This window comes from Alligator mississippiensis, chromosome 5, assembly GCF_030867095.1.
Source record: "Alligator mississippiensis isolate rAllMis1 chromosome 5, rAllMis1, whole genome shotgun sequence".
In the NCBI taxonomy this organism is placed as follows: Eukaryota; Metazoa; Chordata; order Crocodylia; family Alligatoridae; genus Alligator; species Alligator mississippiensis.
The window spans coordinates 175,730,404-175,749,407 of record NC_081828.1 but is presented as its reverse complement, the minus strand read 5'-3'; the positions used below and the strand labels follow the sequence as shown (position 1 = coordinate 175,749,407).

General features: G+C 40.2%; 1 protein-coding gene across 3 annotated transcripts in view; it reads left to right on the top strand.

Moving 5' to 3' along the window:
• Positions 1 to 19,004, top strand: part of ANKIB1 (ankyrin repeat and IBR domain containing 1) — a 139,889-nt gene that overhangs the window by 70,694 nt on the left and 50,191 nt on the right. For all 3 annotated transcript variants that reach the window (XM_006258937.4, XM_006258938.4, XM_019497816.2), the window contains exons 3-4: positions 8,055 to 8,355; positions 10,491 to 10,673. In XM_006258937.4, the coding sequence (XP_006258999.3) occupies positions 8,055 to 8,355; positions 10,491 to 10,673 (484 nt within the window). The remainder of the gene's footprint in view (positions 1 to 8,054; positions 8,356 to 10,490; positions 10,674 to 19,004) is intronic.

Sequence of the window (19,004 nt, the reverse complement as noted above, 5' to 3'; positions counted from 1 at the left end):
TGCTGGCCCATGTTCATCTTGGAGTCATTAATGACTCCAAGATCCCTTTCTGCCTCTGTGCTCTCAAGAAGGGAGTTTCCCATCTTATAAGTGTGTTGCCGGTTACTACTGCCCAAGTGCAACACCCTGCACTTGTCCATATTGAAACGCATCCTGTTTTTGTCATCCCACCCTTGCAACCTATCCAGGTCTTTCTGCACTCTTTCCCTCCCTACTAGCGTGCCCACTTCACCCCAGATTTTGATATCATCAGCAAATTTGAACAGGTTGCTTTTCACCCCATCGTCCAAATCGCTGATAAAGAAATTGAACAGTGCAGCCCCAAGGACCGAGCCCTGGGGGACTCCACTGCCCACTTCCCCCCAGGTCGAATATGACCCGTCCACCACCACCCTCTGAGTACGACCCTTCAGCCAATTCGCAATCCATCTGACCGTGTAGGCATCGATGCCACAGTCACCTAGTCTTTTAATGAGGATGGGGTGTGAGACAGTGTCAAAGGCCTTGCTGAAGTCCAGAAAGACTACATCCACGGTGACACCTGTATCCAGTGCTTTTGTGACCTGTTCATAAAAGGCAATCAGGTTGGTCTGACATGACCTGCCCTTAATGAAACCGTGCTGGTTGCCCTTGAGCATCATCCCCGATGCCAGCCTGTCACAGATGTGCTCCTTGATGATCTTCTCAAAGAGTTTCCCCAGGATTGGGGTAAGACTGACAGCCCTATAGTTGCCCGGGTCCTCCCTCCTCCCTTTCTTAAAGATGGGGACCACATTGGCTATCTTCCAATCATTTGGCACCTGGCCCGAGCACCACGAGAGCTTGTAAAGTCGTGCCAAGGGCCCTGCAATAACCCCTGCTAGCTCCCTCAACACCCTGGGGTGGAGAGCATCTGGACCTGCTGACTTGAGCACGTCCAGCCCCTCCAGAAGCACTCTAACCTGGTCCTCCTCAACCTTAAGTCTTGGGGTGTTCCCCTCGAGTCTGTCTTGAATCACGGTGGGGGAGTCCCGGTCCCTGCCCAAGAAAACGGAGGTGAAGAATTTGTTAAAGATGTCTGCCTTCTTTTCTGGCGCGACCACCAGATTGCCCAGCATATGTTGCAGGGCGCCTTCTTCATCCTCCCTATATATTTGAAAAAGGACTTTTTATGTTCCTTGATCTTGGACGCTAGTCCTAGCTCTATGTCCGCCTTAGCTTTCCTAACAGCCCCACTACAGGCCCGAGCAGTGGAAGTATACTCTTCTTTGGAGATAGTCCCCTCCTTCCACCGGGTGTACACCGCCTTTTTGGCAACCAGGCATTCCCGGACTTCCTTGGTGAGCCAGGGAGGCTTTTGGGCACTCTTGCCCCCTTTGCTTCTTGTTGGGATTGTCACCTCTTGGGCCCTGAGTATTGTCTCCTTAAGGAACTACCACTCATCTTGGGCACTGAGTTCCCTTGCCCTCAAGAACCCCAGCGCCCCTCCCACCAATCTCCTCAACTTGTTGAAGCTGGCCCTCTTGAAGTCTAGGGCTACCGCCTTGCTGTAGGCCCTTGACACCCTGCACTGGATGATGAATTCCAGCAAGTGATGATCTCTATCACCAAGGTGGCCCAGGACCTGGAGCCCCCTTACCAGATCATCACCTGTGGCCAGGACCAGGTCCAACAGGGCATTTCCTCTGGTGGGACTGTGCACCTCCTGGGTTAAGTGGAGGTCCTGTCATTTCATTGGGCAGAACCCCAGTACAGTCAATAGTGTTTCAAGTCATGGTATCCTCATAGCTCAGCATTGCTCAGTATGTGTCTGTACACCAGTACCTTCCACAAAGGATCCATGTGCCAATTAGCCTCCTACTCTTGATAGAAACCAGATGTTCTTGTCACATTTCCTGGTATCCTCCAAAAATGTATATGTAGGTGAGGCATAGGGCAACTGGTCCAATTCAACCTCGTGGAGGGTGGGACAACACTAATCTTATGCAATAGGCTGAGAGAGAGGGGGTGATAGATGGATTCTGGGTGAACTATTTGGGACCCCATTTGGTGATGTTTGCCCAACATTTAAGGTTAGTAAAGAAGCAGAAATCATTGAAAATGGGAAAGAAAGGCATACCTCAGCTGTGGAACTGAAAAGGAAGTTGAAATGTATTCAAGTGGCTCACCATGACTTGGAAAAGAGTCAGCACTGAGAGGGACTACGCACACTGGGCACTACTGTATTGTGGCAGGGTACCTGTAGTACCTGCCACTTTAAAGATGGGAACAGGGAGGTGCCTGATTAGGGTGGCTATTCTAAGGCCCAGCTCCCTGAGCTGAGGGCAGTTCATGATCAGCCAGAAGAGGAGAAACATCTTTTTGCTGAGCTCTGCTAGGAACACCTTGGAGGTAAGGGTGAGACTATAGGGATGGTTTGGAGGCCTCATTGGTCCTGGGCATGACCTAAAACTGCACCCTGCTGGGGCAGGAAGACCTGGTGGCATGGCAGTCCCCATGTAAATGTCTGGAGTGATCACGTCTCCGGTGTAAGTTGGGTTGGGGGCTCCTTAACCTCAGCCCTCACCTTTGGGTGTGTTATATAATGAAAGAAGGCAGGTAAGCTTCTTGAAGTGCCTGAGCCTGCTGGGGTGAGTGACCTTGTGCAGCCAGGCACGCTTTGTGAAGCACCTGAACCGGAAATGGGGGACCCTGAACCTTGTGAGCAAGCAAACAGCTTAGACTTGTCCAGAGGGACCCTTGACAGGCCCATGCTGGGGCCAGGACCCAAAGGGGGGTCGAAGGGCCAAGGTGGCCCACCACGAGGGATGCCCAGAGCAGAGAGTCTCAGAATTCCAACTGGCCTGAGATGCGGGCAGGGCCTAAGGGGGAGCTGAAGGTCCCAGAGAGGGTACCACAGCTAAGGGGGTGAAGGGTACAGCTGAGTTTAGCTGCCTGTGATGTCATCTGTGAGGCTTGGGCCACTGTGTGGGGGTGGAACAGAGCTCGGCTATTCTCTTTGACATTTGGGGTCCAAAATGGGCAGCCTCCCGCCTAATTAACATCTCAATACTATTACACCAAAGTGTGGCAGGAGAGTGAAGTGGGCAGCTGGCCCATAGATGGGAGGTGGGCCGGTGCTTGCACTAGGCATGAAAGTTTGCCCCTGTCACATATATATCTTAGTTATATGGGCTTTACTAATGTATCCTTGTGGTAGGTTCCCACCAGTAAGTTTGTCCGCTGTGGGCCATTGGTTTTATAATCATGCTCATTGTTAGCTGCGTTTAATCAGTTTCATAGTTGGTTTCCAATACTGAGCACATGCTGCATTTGGCAGCAGTTTAGTGATATACACACCCTCATCTAGCAGCAATCAGCCATACATATGTAACCACTGCAACAGGATTTGCTTCTCTGCAGTTGGACTCATTAGTCACCAACAGGCCTGCAACTGGCGTGGACAGTTAACTTCCTAACATCTTTGTCTGTGAAGAACCGTCAAGAAGAATGATAGATAATAATGAGGTTTCCTTGTATGTGATTGTAAGATGATTGAAAGAAAAAACTCCATCTTGTATTCAAGTAAATACAGTAACTGTGATTTTGTTTCTATATGCTTCAGAAATAGAGACAATAGACAAGACCTCAGGAGGACTGCTGAATAAAAGAATTGGGGTGAACACCCTTCTTAAGAGTTTTCCTTTTCTTATTGCAGCTTAAAGTTAATGTATGAGTAGTTGAAATGAGGATGCAGTTATAGTAGGATAGGTAGAAAAAGAAGTAGGGATAAGGAATTAACAGAAAAGAGAATGATACCAACATATGGTAAAAGAAGAATAGGGAGTCAGATTTTAAGAATTAATAAAATTATATCACTTGAGAACCTGGATGGGCAAGATTAAGGCTGGTCTCTATTTTGTCTAATTTTTTTGTAATCAAATCCATCACTAGTCTCCAGGGGTTTAGGTTGTAGCCGTGTTGGTCTAAGGATATAGGCAGACAAGGTTCCTTGGGTGAATTTGATATCTTTTATTAGATTTGGGTTGGTCTAATAAAAGATATCAAATTCACCCAAGGAACCTTGTCTCACTAGTCTCCAAACACTTTCCATAGAATTAAGTCTTCTGAAAATGCGTTACATAAAAATACATGTTATGACATTTGGTATAAAGGTCCTATTAAGTCAGATATCTTGCCACTCATGAGTCGTAACAAGCCCAAATTCAAGCCAATTAATTATTTTTACCCAACTACACCGTTATGTTTTTCATTTACACATTCATTACGTTTCATTTCTGGTCCATTACTTCATGACTACCTATGAACTAAAGGGGACAGAACAGAATACTTTGTCAACTGTGTATTAATCAGGTTACTGACATTTTTACTATCTCAGCAAGTAGGAAGGAATACAAGACATTTATATTAAATGGGAAGCAGATTAATACTCAACATCTGCTAGAATGTCTAACAGCATCAGGTCTGCTTGGGCTACCATCAGGAATTGTAACTTGTACGTAAAATAGACTTATGCATAGCACCATTTGTTTCAATATCCTTTGTCTCTGAATACTTTGTTCCTATTAAAATAAAAAATATTATGGTTTTAAAAGGCTGTCTGATCACACTTTTACCACTGATCATAGATTTCCAAAGAGGAAAAGCTATATGTACTGAACACATTTAAAGCTATTGTGTGAATATAGTTGATGCACAGAATACAGTAATCCAGGCCCTGGTCAAAATGTGTGAGAACTGTAAAATTTGATCCCAGGAGAGGTAAAGACACCTTCCTGATACCACACCTGAGGGGGCATATACAAGAAACAAGGAAGAGGATGGACTAGAACATTTAGCTAGCTACTTACTATCAAAGATGTTTTAACTGATCTTTGTACATTTCTATTAAGTTGGTAAATATAATCAAATCTTTCCATAATTAGCTGTAGTATAGCAGTTAGCTCTTCATTAAGACCTGGAATATATTTTATGAAAAGCCTGAATGCTAAAAGGTCATGATATCACATTTAAATGTCTTTATTCTCGAATCTTTCCATTATTTCTTATACCCTATTTAACTGCTACTTTATGGATGATATATTTTATAAACGCCTGCTGTTAATAGTTAATTAATACATATATTCTCTGAATTACAAGATTCTTGCGACTGTATGTGCTTCAGTTTTCCATTTTGTCTTGGTTCATGTTGTTTATTTCTGGGTATAAAGGTTTTATAGTTGAACCTTGTGCAGCAAATATTCTAGGGTCAGTTTAGAATCATTAGAAAATGACTGTAGGGAGCTACCAGATAATTATTTTACTTTAAGTCTTATAATTTCATAATTTCTGTCTATCACCTTAGATTGGTTAAAAGAATGTAAAAAGGCTGCCTCCCATGAAAACACTGAGGGCAGACCTGTTTCCTTTCAAAGGACTATGGTAAAAATTAGAAAAAAAATGCAGATAGTATAAATAAGTCATCTGTTCAAAAATGGAAAACTGGCAGCACTAACACAAGCAGTGGGAATTTTTTAAAAATTTTTAAACAGTCAATATTTTCTATCAGTCTTCATTTTGCTTATAGCAGAGAGTATTTTTTTTCTGTCAGACAGTGATGTCTGCCCTGTCAATAGCTTACCTGTCAATGAAGATTCCAGAACACATTTTAAATTAAGAAAATAGGAATATAAATGATTAAATATTGTTTTGGGTTCTTCTGTTTCTTGTAAGATGTAAGGTAGTTTGAAGAAAGGACCCATAATAAGTGAAGGAGCAGCTTGAAGGTGGGCGGACAGGGAGTTTTGTTGATTTTTTTTTTGCACGTGGTTGAGCTTGTAGGAACAGTTGGAAGAATATCTCTGCAAAGGACCTTCGTGAATAGATGCCACATTCTTCTTTATTCTATCTTCTATCTATCTCCTAGGTCAAGGGTTTTCAATCTTTTCAACCTTTTCCCAGGGGAGGGGGGTGGCACGCAGCTGGACGCAGAGTGGCGGCATCGTGGGGTAGTGGATGGCAGCAGCCACTGCGTAAGCTCCCTGCCTCCCCACACTGACCTCCGTCCGACTGACCAGGTGGTGCCTGTGCAGCCCACAGAAGGGCACTGCTGCCCTTGCCCCACCCTGGCTCTGCTCCTGAGAGGTGGCACGATGGGGTGGTTGGTGGCAGTTCTCCATCCCTGCCCATCTGTACGTACCCCTTAGTGCCTTCCCAAGTACTCGCAGAGGTATGTGTACCCCCGGTCAACAACCCCAGTCCTAGGTGATCCTTCTTGCTTAGTTTTACGCATAGTTCTTTCCCATGTTTCTTCCCCTGTCACCCGTAACTGTCCTGCTTTCCCATTAAATTAACAACCCTACTGCAGATCCTTTGTCACTCCCATAGAAAAAGAGTCACCAAATTACCAATAACTCACATTCCCTTAAGAATAAAATGGGAGTTATTTCAGTAGAACCTAGTGGCCCAGTCAGGTTAGGACCCACTGGGCTAGTGTAATGTTCCCTGATCCATCCAGTGTAAGGAATAGCATTACAAAAGAAAAGCCACATAAAGGATCTTTCCTTGGTACTTGCAATGCTAGCAAGAAAATTTTAATTAATTTTAAAATGTTTTAAAGAAAAATTGTGCAACTTTGCACCGTGGAGGAGAAGATAGAAATTCTGTCTTTTATAAAAGGCTCTGGCTGTGATGGGTGGAACAATATATTTGTAGCTCTTAACATCTGTGTATTATCCATTACATAGAATGTTATTAAGGGTAATGACTAGGTGAATATAAATTATCTGTCAGGATATTAATTTGGTGTGCTAATTTTTTATTTAATATGTAGAATTTATCCTAAATGTGGTTGTTGGTTTATTTGTTACTTATATTAATTGCACAAGAACTTTATTTTGTTACTTATTGTAAGTAAAGTACTCAACTTATGGGTGTTTGGCAGGTCCGTGACAGCCTGTTTGAGGAGTTTAGCTTATGACTGATCTTGGTAGTTATTCACTCCAAATAGTAATGGACAATAGCTTGGGGTATTTCTGCCTGCAAGAGAGACACTATTGAGAGAACTAAGATAGTCAGCATTCCAAGCAGGATTTAGAACAGGAGCGGAGTTATTTGGGTTGGTGAGCCACTTAATGAGTTTTGGTGACATGTCGAGGCCTACACTTCTCCCTCTCCCCATCCCTTCTTCCCAGAGCTGCAACTAACACAGAAGCTTGAATCTGCCTGCAGCTTTAGCACCTCCTCATCCTCCACAGTTGGAGTCTACCCGCCCCCAGCTTTAGCGTGTGCTACCCTCTTCCCCATCCATCACCCTCGTCAGACCTGGCCACATCCACAGCTGCCCAAACACAGCCATCAGCTTCCAGGTTGGGGCTCCAGACACTCAGGGAAAGTGCAGGACATGTTACAGCTACAGGCTGTGACCAGTATGGAAGCCTAAACCTGACCACAGCTGTAGCACACCTCGCCCAATGCCTGAAGCCCCAACCTGGAAGCTGCTAGCTGAGTTTGGGCAGCTGCAGGTTGATGTTTCTGCTTCCACACTGATCATAGTCCCAGCCAGAGAGAGAGAGAGAGAGAGCATCCAGCATGCTGGAAGCAGCCCTGGATGCCAAGCATCACATGGCTGCCAGAGTTACCACCCACCCATTGGTTGGATCCATTCACTTGGCAAGTGTCTAGCCATGGGCTGGATACAGTCAGTTGGCAGGCCAGATTTTTGTTCCTCCCTGATTTAGACATTCTGGAAATAGTGCTATTGGCGTTCCTCAAATAAAGGGAAGGTCAAAGTAATTTAAAGCCTTTGGAAAATTCAGAGGGTTTTTTAAAGCAATTTAGAGTGCTACACAGAAAGAAATGAATGATGTTTTTATTTTTGTTTAGAACTTTTAGCGGCAAACTTCAAGTGATTGAGATAGTATCTGGCTTTTTACACCTATGAATAGATTTAATTTACATAGATAAACATAATTTACATAGATAAACAACATTTTGGCTGGAGGAGAAAATAGCAGGAAAAATAACTTTGCTGCTTCAGCTTACTAAGTAAACTACAGTATATACTGATTATTTTCACTTTTCATTTTTCCATATAGGACTTTTCTTTTTGTTCGAGATGGAAACCCCAATAAACGAAACGTGCACAATGAGACGTCTATGCACTTACTGTGTATGGGACCTCAAATTATGATATCCGAAGGGGCACTCCATCCTCGCTTGACACGACCCTCAGAAGATGACTTCAGAAGAGCAGATTGTCTGCAGATGATCCTAAAATGGAAAGGAGCAAAGCTTGATGAAGGAGAATATGAAAGAGCAGGCATTGATGCTGTTGATAACAAAAAAAATACACCTTTGCACTATGCTGCTGCCTCAGGGATGAAAACCTGTGTAGAGGTAAAACTTGATATCAGTATGCAAACTTGTGGTTATGTTAGTACATATGTGCTTGCTACAGCTGTAACATTTTAATACAAAATTTGAGTTACAAAGATAAGGAAAATGTCCATATTATGTTTATTTATCTGTAAGAGAGGAAATAGTTGACTAGCAGGTCAAGACTAGCAAAAGATGGGAACCCAAATAAATTAAATGAATGCAATGAGACATATATGTATGTAATGAGACATCTTACCAACTAAAGAGAGATCAAAAGAAAACCAGACTGCATACACATAAATGTAATTTTGTGAGATACCCCATATGTTATGAGGAAGAACTATGTTAGCCAATAAAAATGATAATGAATTAAAGGAATTTAACAGTAAAGAAATGTATATATACCGGGGGAAAAATGGAACAGACAGTTGTCTGAGTCAGATTTTTAAAACTGATTTAATCCTCAATAGCTCAGACTGGAAGATGCTGAAGGTCTCACTCCTATATCACAAACAGCTTAGACTTCTTTACTACATAGCTTAACTAGCAATTTTGGCGTATGTGATGGGGGGGAGTACTGAATTTCACAGAGCTGGGGTTACTGGTATAGGGTCTTACACATGGGTTGCTGCCTCAGCATAGGCTTCCATCATGTAGGCCACTGGTGCCCAGAGCAAGCTGCTGTTTCTGAGGCAGTGGCTCTACAGGGGCTGCCATTCTGATGCTCCTTTTAAATTGGCACCTGGGACTGGTGCCTTCCTTGCCCACTCCTAATTTTGCTACTCCTGTACTGCGTAGCCTTCAACCACTGATTGAAGCGAATGCTCTGCAGACTGTAAGGAGCATACTTAAAATTAACTTATCTTTTAGCAGTGAGAACAAATGTAATATTTGTGAAAATACTGAATGGTATCATCCGCATAATCAAAGACCTCTTAATTGTGAATCCTACTCAATTGGAAGGTCTCCTGTGGAATGGATTTTAAACAAGTATTACAGGACACTGCTTGTTGTTTTAACAATGATGTTTAGTCTCTGATTATCTTTTAGATTCATGCTGAATTGGCTAGTTAGCTCTGCTAGCCCTTTCCCATATTTTTTTAGCTTTGGTAAATGCAGTAAATACTTCAAACTATGGGAAGAAAGGCACTGTGTGCTCTTACATATGCTCTCTTTTTGACTCCTTGGTTCTGTTTAACCTGATGGGATCTGGCCCTGGTCTTCACTCTCAACTGTATCAATCTGCCTTCCACAACAGACTATTTTTCCTAGCCATCTAATTTTTTAATATTGTTGTACAGTACAAATTTGTATGTAATACATTGGGAGATAACTGCGTAGTACTGATCTTTGAGGGAGGTGCTAAGCACTCCAGATTGGAGCAAGATTTGGAGTGTATCACATGAATGTCTGTCCATATCCTTAGCCTATATGTTAGTAATGATCCTTTTGTGGGTATACACTGTTCATTAAATGCTATTACTACTACCAAGGTCACTGACCTGTGCTGTTCTATATTATTGTAATGGGGAGGTAATCTAGTTGGGAAGTATAAGACTTGCTGCTTTGGAGAGCTGGTGGGATCTTCTGATGCTTTTGGAGGGAAGGATATGGGGAAAAAGGACAGTTTTTATGTAAGAATGGCATTGAGGAGCATAGACAGATGGGAGAGCTAAAACTAGGGTGGAGCAGGAGAAGGTAAAAGTGAATCGTTCTTAGCATTCTTGTAATTCTCAAGACAAATATCAGAGTTCTTCAGGTTTTAATATTTACAAAATATTTTATCATTTTGATGTTGATCAATTTTTTATCTGAATTTGATTTGTTACTTGGACATTTGTTGAAAAGCTAATTTTGTAAATTTGCAACTGTGTTGGGATTATTTACAAATGGTAATAGCATGATTTCTTGCTAATTTAAAAATAAATTCCAAGAAAGCTGACTAACTAGGACAAACATGGTATTCAGCTGTCAAACAAGATGAATTGGAATATTTTATTTAAACATTTACAAAAAAAATTTCTGTAATCCCTTTGCAATTTTGCAAGCTGCTCTTTGTACCTTTTACGTATTAGTACATATTTGATTCCTGTTTATTAAACATATTTAGAATCAGTAATTGATACTTCTTGACTTTGCTTTTTTACTTTCAGCTTCTAGTAAAGCATGGTGGAGATTTGTTTGCGGAAAATGAAAATAAAGATACTCCCTGTGACTGTGCAGAGAAGCAGCACCACAAAGAGTTGGCCCTGAACCTTGAATCTCGAATGGTATTCTCACGAGATCCTGAAGCTGAAAGCATTGAAGCTGAATATGCTGCTTTAGACAAAAGAGAGGTAAAGCAAAATTTTTGAATTACAAAAATACTTTTTGGTTTTATAAATCTCTCATTGTGGCAAGTACTTCATGACAGGGGCCCTGAATTAAGAAAACACATATTTGCTTAATTTTGGACACATCTCTAGATTTATTGATTTCAGTGGAACTACTCGTGTGCCTAACAATAATGTGAAAGAGTAGTAGCAATTCTGTTGTTGAAGCTGGAAAGAACCTTTTATTCAAAATATTTCCAAGTGCTCTACATACACAGATAAACCCGATTGTTTTCAAAGAAACTATGCATCATCAAAGCCAGGAATAGATTTAGTGATGCCAATTTTGGATTATTTTGGCCAGGACATTGGGGGATATAGCCTCCCTAAAAGATCAACTTTCAAAATTTTAAATTTCCTATGATAGCATTCTGACCAAGGATAGGGGAAATCAGAGGATCTGAAGTGGAACTCCCTCTCTCTCAATTAGTGAATTTTACCAAGAAGTAGCTAAACTATGCAGTATTTCAAAAGGTAGTAACATTTATTTCAAGTTTTGCGAACCAAATTGTGTACTGAAACAGGATAGCAACAGAGATTGCTCTTTTCAGTTGTCTTAGATTTCAGGCATTTTCAGGTGCGTGTCCACTCCTTGTTCACACTGGTGTATATTGTGCGTCTGATCCCTAAGGATTTGTCTACATGGCATTATGTTTTAACTGATGGCACAAAGCCAAAGTGTTTAAGTTATTTCAAGTCCACTTTTAAAAGTGCCCCTAAATGTGTGTGTGTTCTCATTCAAAAAAGTTGCTTCAGCCTAATTGAGCTTAATCTTTCTCTTAAGATTTTACGACAGTTGAAAGATAGTATGGATTAAGGTAAGAGTAAAAAAAAATATGATGGCTATTTCTCAAAATAATTCCATATGTGGACAGTCTTATTTCAGAAAAAGAGTGCCTTATTCCATTTTAGCTTAATCCAATTTTCTGACCAGTTATTCCTGATTTGACACCAAAAATTATGTATATGGGATTTAATGTGCTTGCATTTGTATGCATTAATTTCACACATTTAGTTGGTTATTCTTAACTTTCATGAGTGACCCCATGAAGAGAAGTCCAAAGTGCTCTAAACTGTACAAGTAGCATCAGAAAGTCTAAATGTTAGGTAAGAGAAAGTGGTGCAAACTTGGAGTCACTTGGTCAAGAGATTTATACAGAGTCCTCTGCTTCTCAATTTACCTTATTTTAATAAGATTCCTTATCTCACTGCAGAAAGTAAAAAGTTAAATGAAGGCAGAGCTGCAAGGTAGGAACACCTTAACTGTGTTAAGGCCTTTTTTCTAAGTGCTCTTTTTTCTAAGTGCTCTAAATTTCAGTGTTTGAGTCGGATCAACTTGGAATTTGCTATATCATTTGAGACCCAAGTATAATCCAGTTTTGGGAGTAAATGTTAGATAATTTGGTCTCAAAATGACCAGTGCCCCCAAATGACACACTTTTTTTTTTGGTATGTTTAAAAAATGTGTGTATTTAGGCAGACTGCTTTAGAAATAGATTTCATAGACATTAGGGCTGAAGGGACCTTGCAAGATCATTGGGTCTAGGCCCTGCCCAAGGGGCAGAAAGTCAGCTAGGGTCAAAGGATCCCAGCAAGATAGGCATTCAAATGTTTCTTGAAAGTGTCCAGAGTAGAAGCTTGCACCATCTCTGGGGGGGAGTCTATTCCAGGCCCTGGGGACTCGGACAGTTAAGAAGTTTTCCCTCATGTCCAGTCTAAAACGGTCTTCCAGGAGTTTGTGACTGTTGGACCTTGTCTTCCCTTGGAGTGCCACAGACATTCTCCCAGTTCGTGATGCATACCCCTTATGGATTTATAGGCTGCCACCAAGTCACCTCTGAGCCTACGCTTCTCCAGGCTGGAGTCGCATGGCTCTCAGCCTCTCTTCATAAGGCCCGCTCTCTTGCCTCTGATCATGTGCACGGCTCTCCCCTGGACTCTTTCAGGATTCTCTACATCCTTTCTGAATTGCAGAGCCCAGAAATGGATGCGGCCTCACTAAGGCTAATTTTTTCATGATCAAAATGCTTATGTACATGCAGAGTCCACTTAGCCTAGAAAATGCTTTGTTAGGAGCAAGACCAGGGTAAAGGCATTTGGGGAAAAGCGATCATTTGGGCTGAAATATTTCCCTAGTTATTACTCTTCAGAATGTTATAAAATGTATTGACATGAACAGATTGTCTTGAAAATAGTTATGCCCCATTAGAGACCAGGGTATATTTAGGGTTATTTAGCCAAAACATTCCCAAAATAAAATCCTTCCTTCAAATGATTTGCTTTTCTAAGCATTCCAGGATCAAGAATGCAGCACAGAAACTGGAGGGGCTAATGAAAATGGGAATTCTGGGTTTGTGTCGTAGGCACTCTGCTGAAATGATGATAGGAAGTTAAGAAGGGACATGCTTATTGAATGCCATAATCACTTTTCTCAGAGACAGGAGGACCTTAAGAATAAACAGGCCTTCTTTGCCTGTTGTAGCATGCACAGCACTTGGGCCAGGGAGACATGATTGTAAGCACTGCTCAGGAATTTTTCAGTGAGATGTCCCACAGAAAAACTGTGAAGCCAAGCTATTTTTCAGGAAACATTAAAAAAAATATATAAAAAGCAGTTCAGAAAAATTAAAACATTTCTTTTTGAGATTTTCTGATTGTAAAAATTTTGGGAATTTTGGTTTCCCAGTTTGAAATACTGAATGTGGTCAAAATTATAGTATGTCAAACTTACCTGAATGCAATGTTTGATGGACTGAAGCCATGTTTGTTGGTCTCTAAAAAAAAAAAAAAAAAAAAAAAAAATCAAAAAAAAATCAAAGAATTGCCTTTCTGTTTAGATTCAGGATTTTTGTTTTAAATCTCTTCTGTTTTCCTGAAATGGAAAAACCATTTCCATTACCAACTGCTAGCTCTGCTCAGTAAGTTAGAGGTTTGTGTAATTATAGAGTAGGTATGGGTGCGGATATGTAGGTATGGGCAGACAAATGAGTTTCCAGAGTTAAAAAGGGTTATGGATGTAATCTACATTAGCTAATCCATGGTAATTGCCTGTGTGCGTACTCTTACTCCATGGCAGATAAAAGTTTAAACTATGGTAACTTAACCTATAAAAGAGTTGTGATCCAAATGAACATGTGTTCATACCCTCTCTGTGATTTGACTCTTGTGAATAGTTTTTTGTATGTGGGCCTTTACAGACTGAACCTAAGATTATGTGCAATATCACCAGATGAGTAGTGGATCCTCTTACCCTATCAGTCCTACCAGTTGTGGTACCTCCAGGTAACAGCTTGAGGATCAGAAAACCTACATGTAAAGCAATCCCCTTTCTCCCACAACTGTCCCTGAGTTATACTCCTCAACTCCTCCCACTTTCTTTATATATATATAAAAAAAAAAAAAGTGGGAAGTGAATAGGCACAAAACTTGGTAAAGGTGGAGTTAGGATGTTCAGCATCACCTTCTGTTTTTCATGCCCTCCTGGAACATGAGCCTTTAACTGACAAAACAGAAAACAAACCAGCACTTTTATAGATACAACTCAGCTGATGTTCATGTTGTCATACTTATCTAGCCCCTTGGGATTGATCTGAACCACAAGGCTCCTCACGGGCTGGATCCAGATATGGCTGCAGGGTAAGCGGCAGAGGCAGCAGGATGAGTGCTGTCAGGGAACTGTGGTGGTTAACATAGTTGCTGCTTGTCCTGTGTCACTGACATGCGTCTCCGATGTGGCTCCATACCCTAGATTTCAGTGGCAAGCCACACCCATGAATTCCCACTCCTAAGAGCCCTGTGAACCACGTGACTCAGGTTGCATGTTTGACACCCCTGGCTTAAGTGATATAAGAGTTTTCCATTTTCTACCAGCTTTGCTTATTCTTTCATTAGCATTTCTGAATAAAATCCATTTCTCTCAATCCTCACAAACTCTAGATCAGCCCCTTTGAAATCTTATTTGCTATTGGTAACAGTTGAAACGCTTCCTTTTCAAGAAATGTTTCTGGTTTTAAGTTTTCCTTTTTTAATATGATTTGGGCATAAATAATCAAATATGAATTAGCTGTTAAAAACCATTGCAAACATAAGCCAAATATTTAATGGTTTTTGTGTGTGTTTTTTTAAAATATGTTTCTACATAACACAATATAGAAGAAAAGTAACATAAAATATTTTGGCCTCTGGCAAATGTTCTTTTAATGGAGTAATGGGATCACATCCCTGATTCTAACAGTTGCACCTTGTGCCATGACAAATGTGAATGGCAGGACATGTGATTTCCCATTACTATTTGCTTGTGCATGGGGAGCCTGGCATCATGATCCCAGACAGTCTGTGCACCAGCGAGTTGAAAACTACCCCGGCGTTAACCAGAGCAGTCGCAGGAATGAAACTGACAATAAGCTGATTAGCAGTCCCATCCCAGCACCACACTGGAGTCTTCAACCAGATCTGGTGTGATTCTGGGGCTGGGACTGGCAATCAGTTAATTGTTGGACTCAGCCCCGGAGCTGCGTGGGAGTCTTGAACCAGCTCCGGCACAGTCCAGGGGCTAGGACTGACAATCAGCTGGTTTTTGTTCTTAACCCTGGCACTGCACCTGTGCCTGTAACTGATTCTGGTGTGGCCTCAGGGCTGGGACCAACAATCTGCTGATTGCCTGTCCCAGCCCCAGCACTGCACAGGAGTCTAGAATTGGCTCATTTGTTACTACCCACCATGTGTTCAATTTAAATCATGATGGAAACCAGCCACAAATATCACACACATTTTGTGGAATATTTTTGTGACTTGTTTCCCATTTTATTGCTCATTAATTCCTTAAATGTCTGCAAGGGTTATTATTTACAGTGCGATTAACAGGGTAATCATGTCTTAATTGTAATGTATGCCAGTATGACCAGAATGTTTCTGTAAAAAAAAAAAAAAATACTGAGGTCATGCCTGTGCTGTTTCCGCACTGTGCCAGGGAGTGCTGTAGTGATGCATACTGTGGCCACCGCATGCAACTAAATAGAAATAATGTAGCTGCCTTAATGCAGTTACCGGGTACATAACATTAAGCTCACTCGCTCCCGCTCTCTCCAGTCACATTGTGCCTTGCTCCAGTGCTCTCTGGCACAGCTCTTGAGGCAGTGCAGGTGTGCCTCTGACATAAAACTTAATGATCAAACCCTTAAAAATTACTTTATCATTGTGGATGGTTGCAAATATGTCTAATGTAGCTTAATTTAAATAGTTTAGCAGAAAACAGGTTAGGGGAAAATTCCAAAAAAAATCATTTGCCTCAGTTTTGTATTTAACCTACAATAAAAAGTGAGGCAACATACCCTATAAATATAATGTATAGGAAAATAAAATAATGTTTATTTCTTAAAACATATTGAAGTTAGGCCAGCAGTAACCCAAATAATACAAATTTCTATTGATTTTTTTTTTAATGACTTTTTTATTGATCCTAGTAGTTCCACCTTCACAGTTTTCTGGTTCATTGCTTATTACTAAAATAGAAGCTGGTTTATCTTTGTCTTGAAGCCCTGCAAGGTAAAGGGCACCTTTATTTCAGCCCTATCCTGCACTGTATAGAGTATATTATAGAAACACTTTGGAATGAGCAGTAATTCCAAGGAGATCACTCAGAACCGTTTTAGGTCTATACTGGGCATAGAGAGAAATATAAATCACACTAACAAAGTTATAATTTTTTCAGTCATTTTACACACACATTACTACATATTGTAGAAATTTGCCAGTCAGTACAGATATTAATGTTTTTCATTTGACTGAATCCTTACAATTCCCAATGAATGCTGAACAGCAAGCATTATAAGTATTGTATCTTCACTGTTCATATTTAAGAAAACGAGAAAGATGATGTTGCCCTCTCAAAATAGCCATGCTAGTCCCTGTCATAGATAATGGCTTAAGTAGTAGTAGTACACGCATGCACTATCAAATCATTTTTTGAAAATATACAGTTTCAATGTACAAGGAAGAGAATAACTATATAAAATATATTCTTAACCATACAACAAAGTTATGTTGTATTCTATCATTAACAGTACATTAAAACAGAAAATATATAAAATGCTTTTATCTTGTACTAAAGTGCTGACATGCAATTAAACATTTCAACATGGTTGTAATTGGCGAATAATAGTATTTTAATAATCGTGTAACCATTTGATAGTCTCAAAAAGTTAGTAATAAATTTGATGTGTGGGGTGTATGTAAAAGTCAGAAGCTATAGTAAATATGATGAGAATTGAAGTTTGTAGTGAAAAACTTGTCTGCATGGACTGAAGTAGTGACTAAAACCATCATATAGTTAGAAGGTGTTAAACAGAAAGCTTTTCACTACAAATGTTGATCTTTCTCTTGAAGCTAGGAGAGTTCTAGGACTTTTTCCCTCCCAAAGCCCCTTACGCTCAATGGGAATTTGTCATGAACATCATTTGCTTTGACTCTCAAACTCTACATGGATCTAAAATGGCAGAAAAATATGTATACTATTACCTTGGATACTGCACATCTTTTTACAGTTAAAGACTGTACCATCTTGCGGTAGTGCTCTGATTGAAGGGTTTCTCATTGTATACATCTTTCGTTCTGGCATTTCCAGATTTCTGACTGCTTAATTCTGCCACCTTAATATTATTCTTTGGTAACTTTTTCTTGGGAATAGTGTAGTATTTTGTGAACAAATTATCTGTCTCTCTTAAAACACATTCATATGGATATTTTCCACACTGTGTAAAAAGATAAAATTCTTAAAACCCAAGAATCTCAAAATCCCTGCTGTCTTGAGGGAAATGTTCCAATGGAAATAATATAATAGTTTATTACTCAAGGGAAATAATGCCAGTGTTTAACATAAAAACCAACCAATTAATAATAATAATTTGGTGCAACTCTTCAGTTTAAGTTGGAATGTTATCTCTTGTGCGTACGTTTTTGTTGCAGTTCTATAAGAAAAAATATACTTCTTATGGATTCTTTTTTTTCTAAGTGATGACTGTTGTGCTCGTGAAGCAATGTATATTTTTAATTATTTTTTAAAGTACCATTCAAATCAAATCCAGAAATTTTAGTCATCGCTTCAGGATTTTTTTAAAGCATATCCAATCAAACATAATCACTTGAGCACCCAGCTGTTTGTATCTCTTTCTATCTGAAATGGATTTTATAAATTAACTGTTTTGTAAGTAGGTCAGTCAAATTCAAGTATGCTATAAAGTAAGTGACCCATTTTTACTTTAGCAGAGACCAATAAGGATACAATTGTCCTTAGCTATAATATGGGTATCTATCAACGGAAAAGTAATAGGAACCTTCCTCAAACTTGAGCTTCCTAGATAAAGGCCAAGGACATCATTCACAGTAGCTGGTTACAGAGGCTTCAAGGATAGCTGCCTCTGACCCTTCGCAGGAAATGACCAGAAGCATATATCTGACTGTAGTCCCAGTGCCCTTTTTCAAACTAGTCTGGGAAACTGTCCAGATACAAAAAGCAGGGCAGGCTGTATTATCCATAGGTATTTATGTTACTGATTGGGCAGACTTTTTTGTTGATTATTTCTGAAGTCTATTATTTATCTTAATATATGTATTTTTGAAAATTTATTGCGGATGTGCAGAGAGAGGTGAACACTTTTTTTACTGAACTTAGTATAAATGTAAATAAAAACTATTGAAAAACTTAGCATATCACCTTCCCCATTCCTTCTGTTGTCAGCATGAGAGTATAAGACTTTGTCTAGACTTAATTTAGATTGCAATCTCCTTTGTATAGTGTCTAGCACAGTGGGGTCCTGGTATTTAGCTAAGGCTTCGTGTGAAAGAATAACACAAGTAATAAATAATGATGACTCATCTGAACAGTGAATCAGAGCTCTGTGTCCTTCCTGCTCTGTGTAATAAGATTATGCTACCATTTGCAGCCAGCCAGTTCCTACTCATGCCTGAATTCATTTCATACCCCCTAGTCTCCAGTGGCATGTCTTTTAAACAGTCTTCTGTACTTAAAACAACCAAGGCACATTACATAACATTCCTCTTGTTTTCCCTTTACTACCTCATTCAGGTTCTCCATCTGCATCAATGGAAAATGTATTTATACCATCACCATATGTTTCCTTTCTTGTTTTTAGAAGTGAGATTGCAGAGTTTAAGGACATAGTTCCAATGTCTTGGTCATATAAACTGTCTTGTAACCTGACCCCATTAACACTATAATAGGAAATGCTACTTTGAGACCACTGGGCAACAGCTGATTCTTCTCAGTGGTAATGTCTG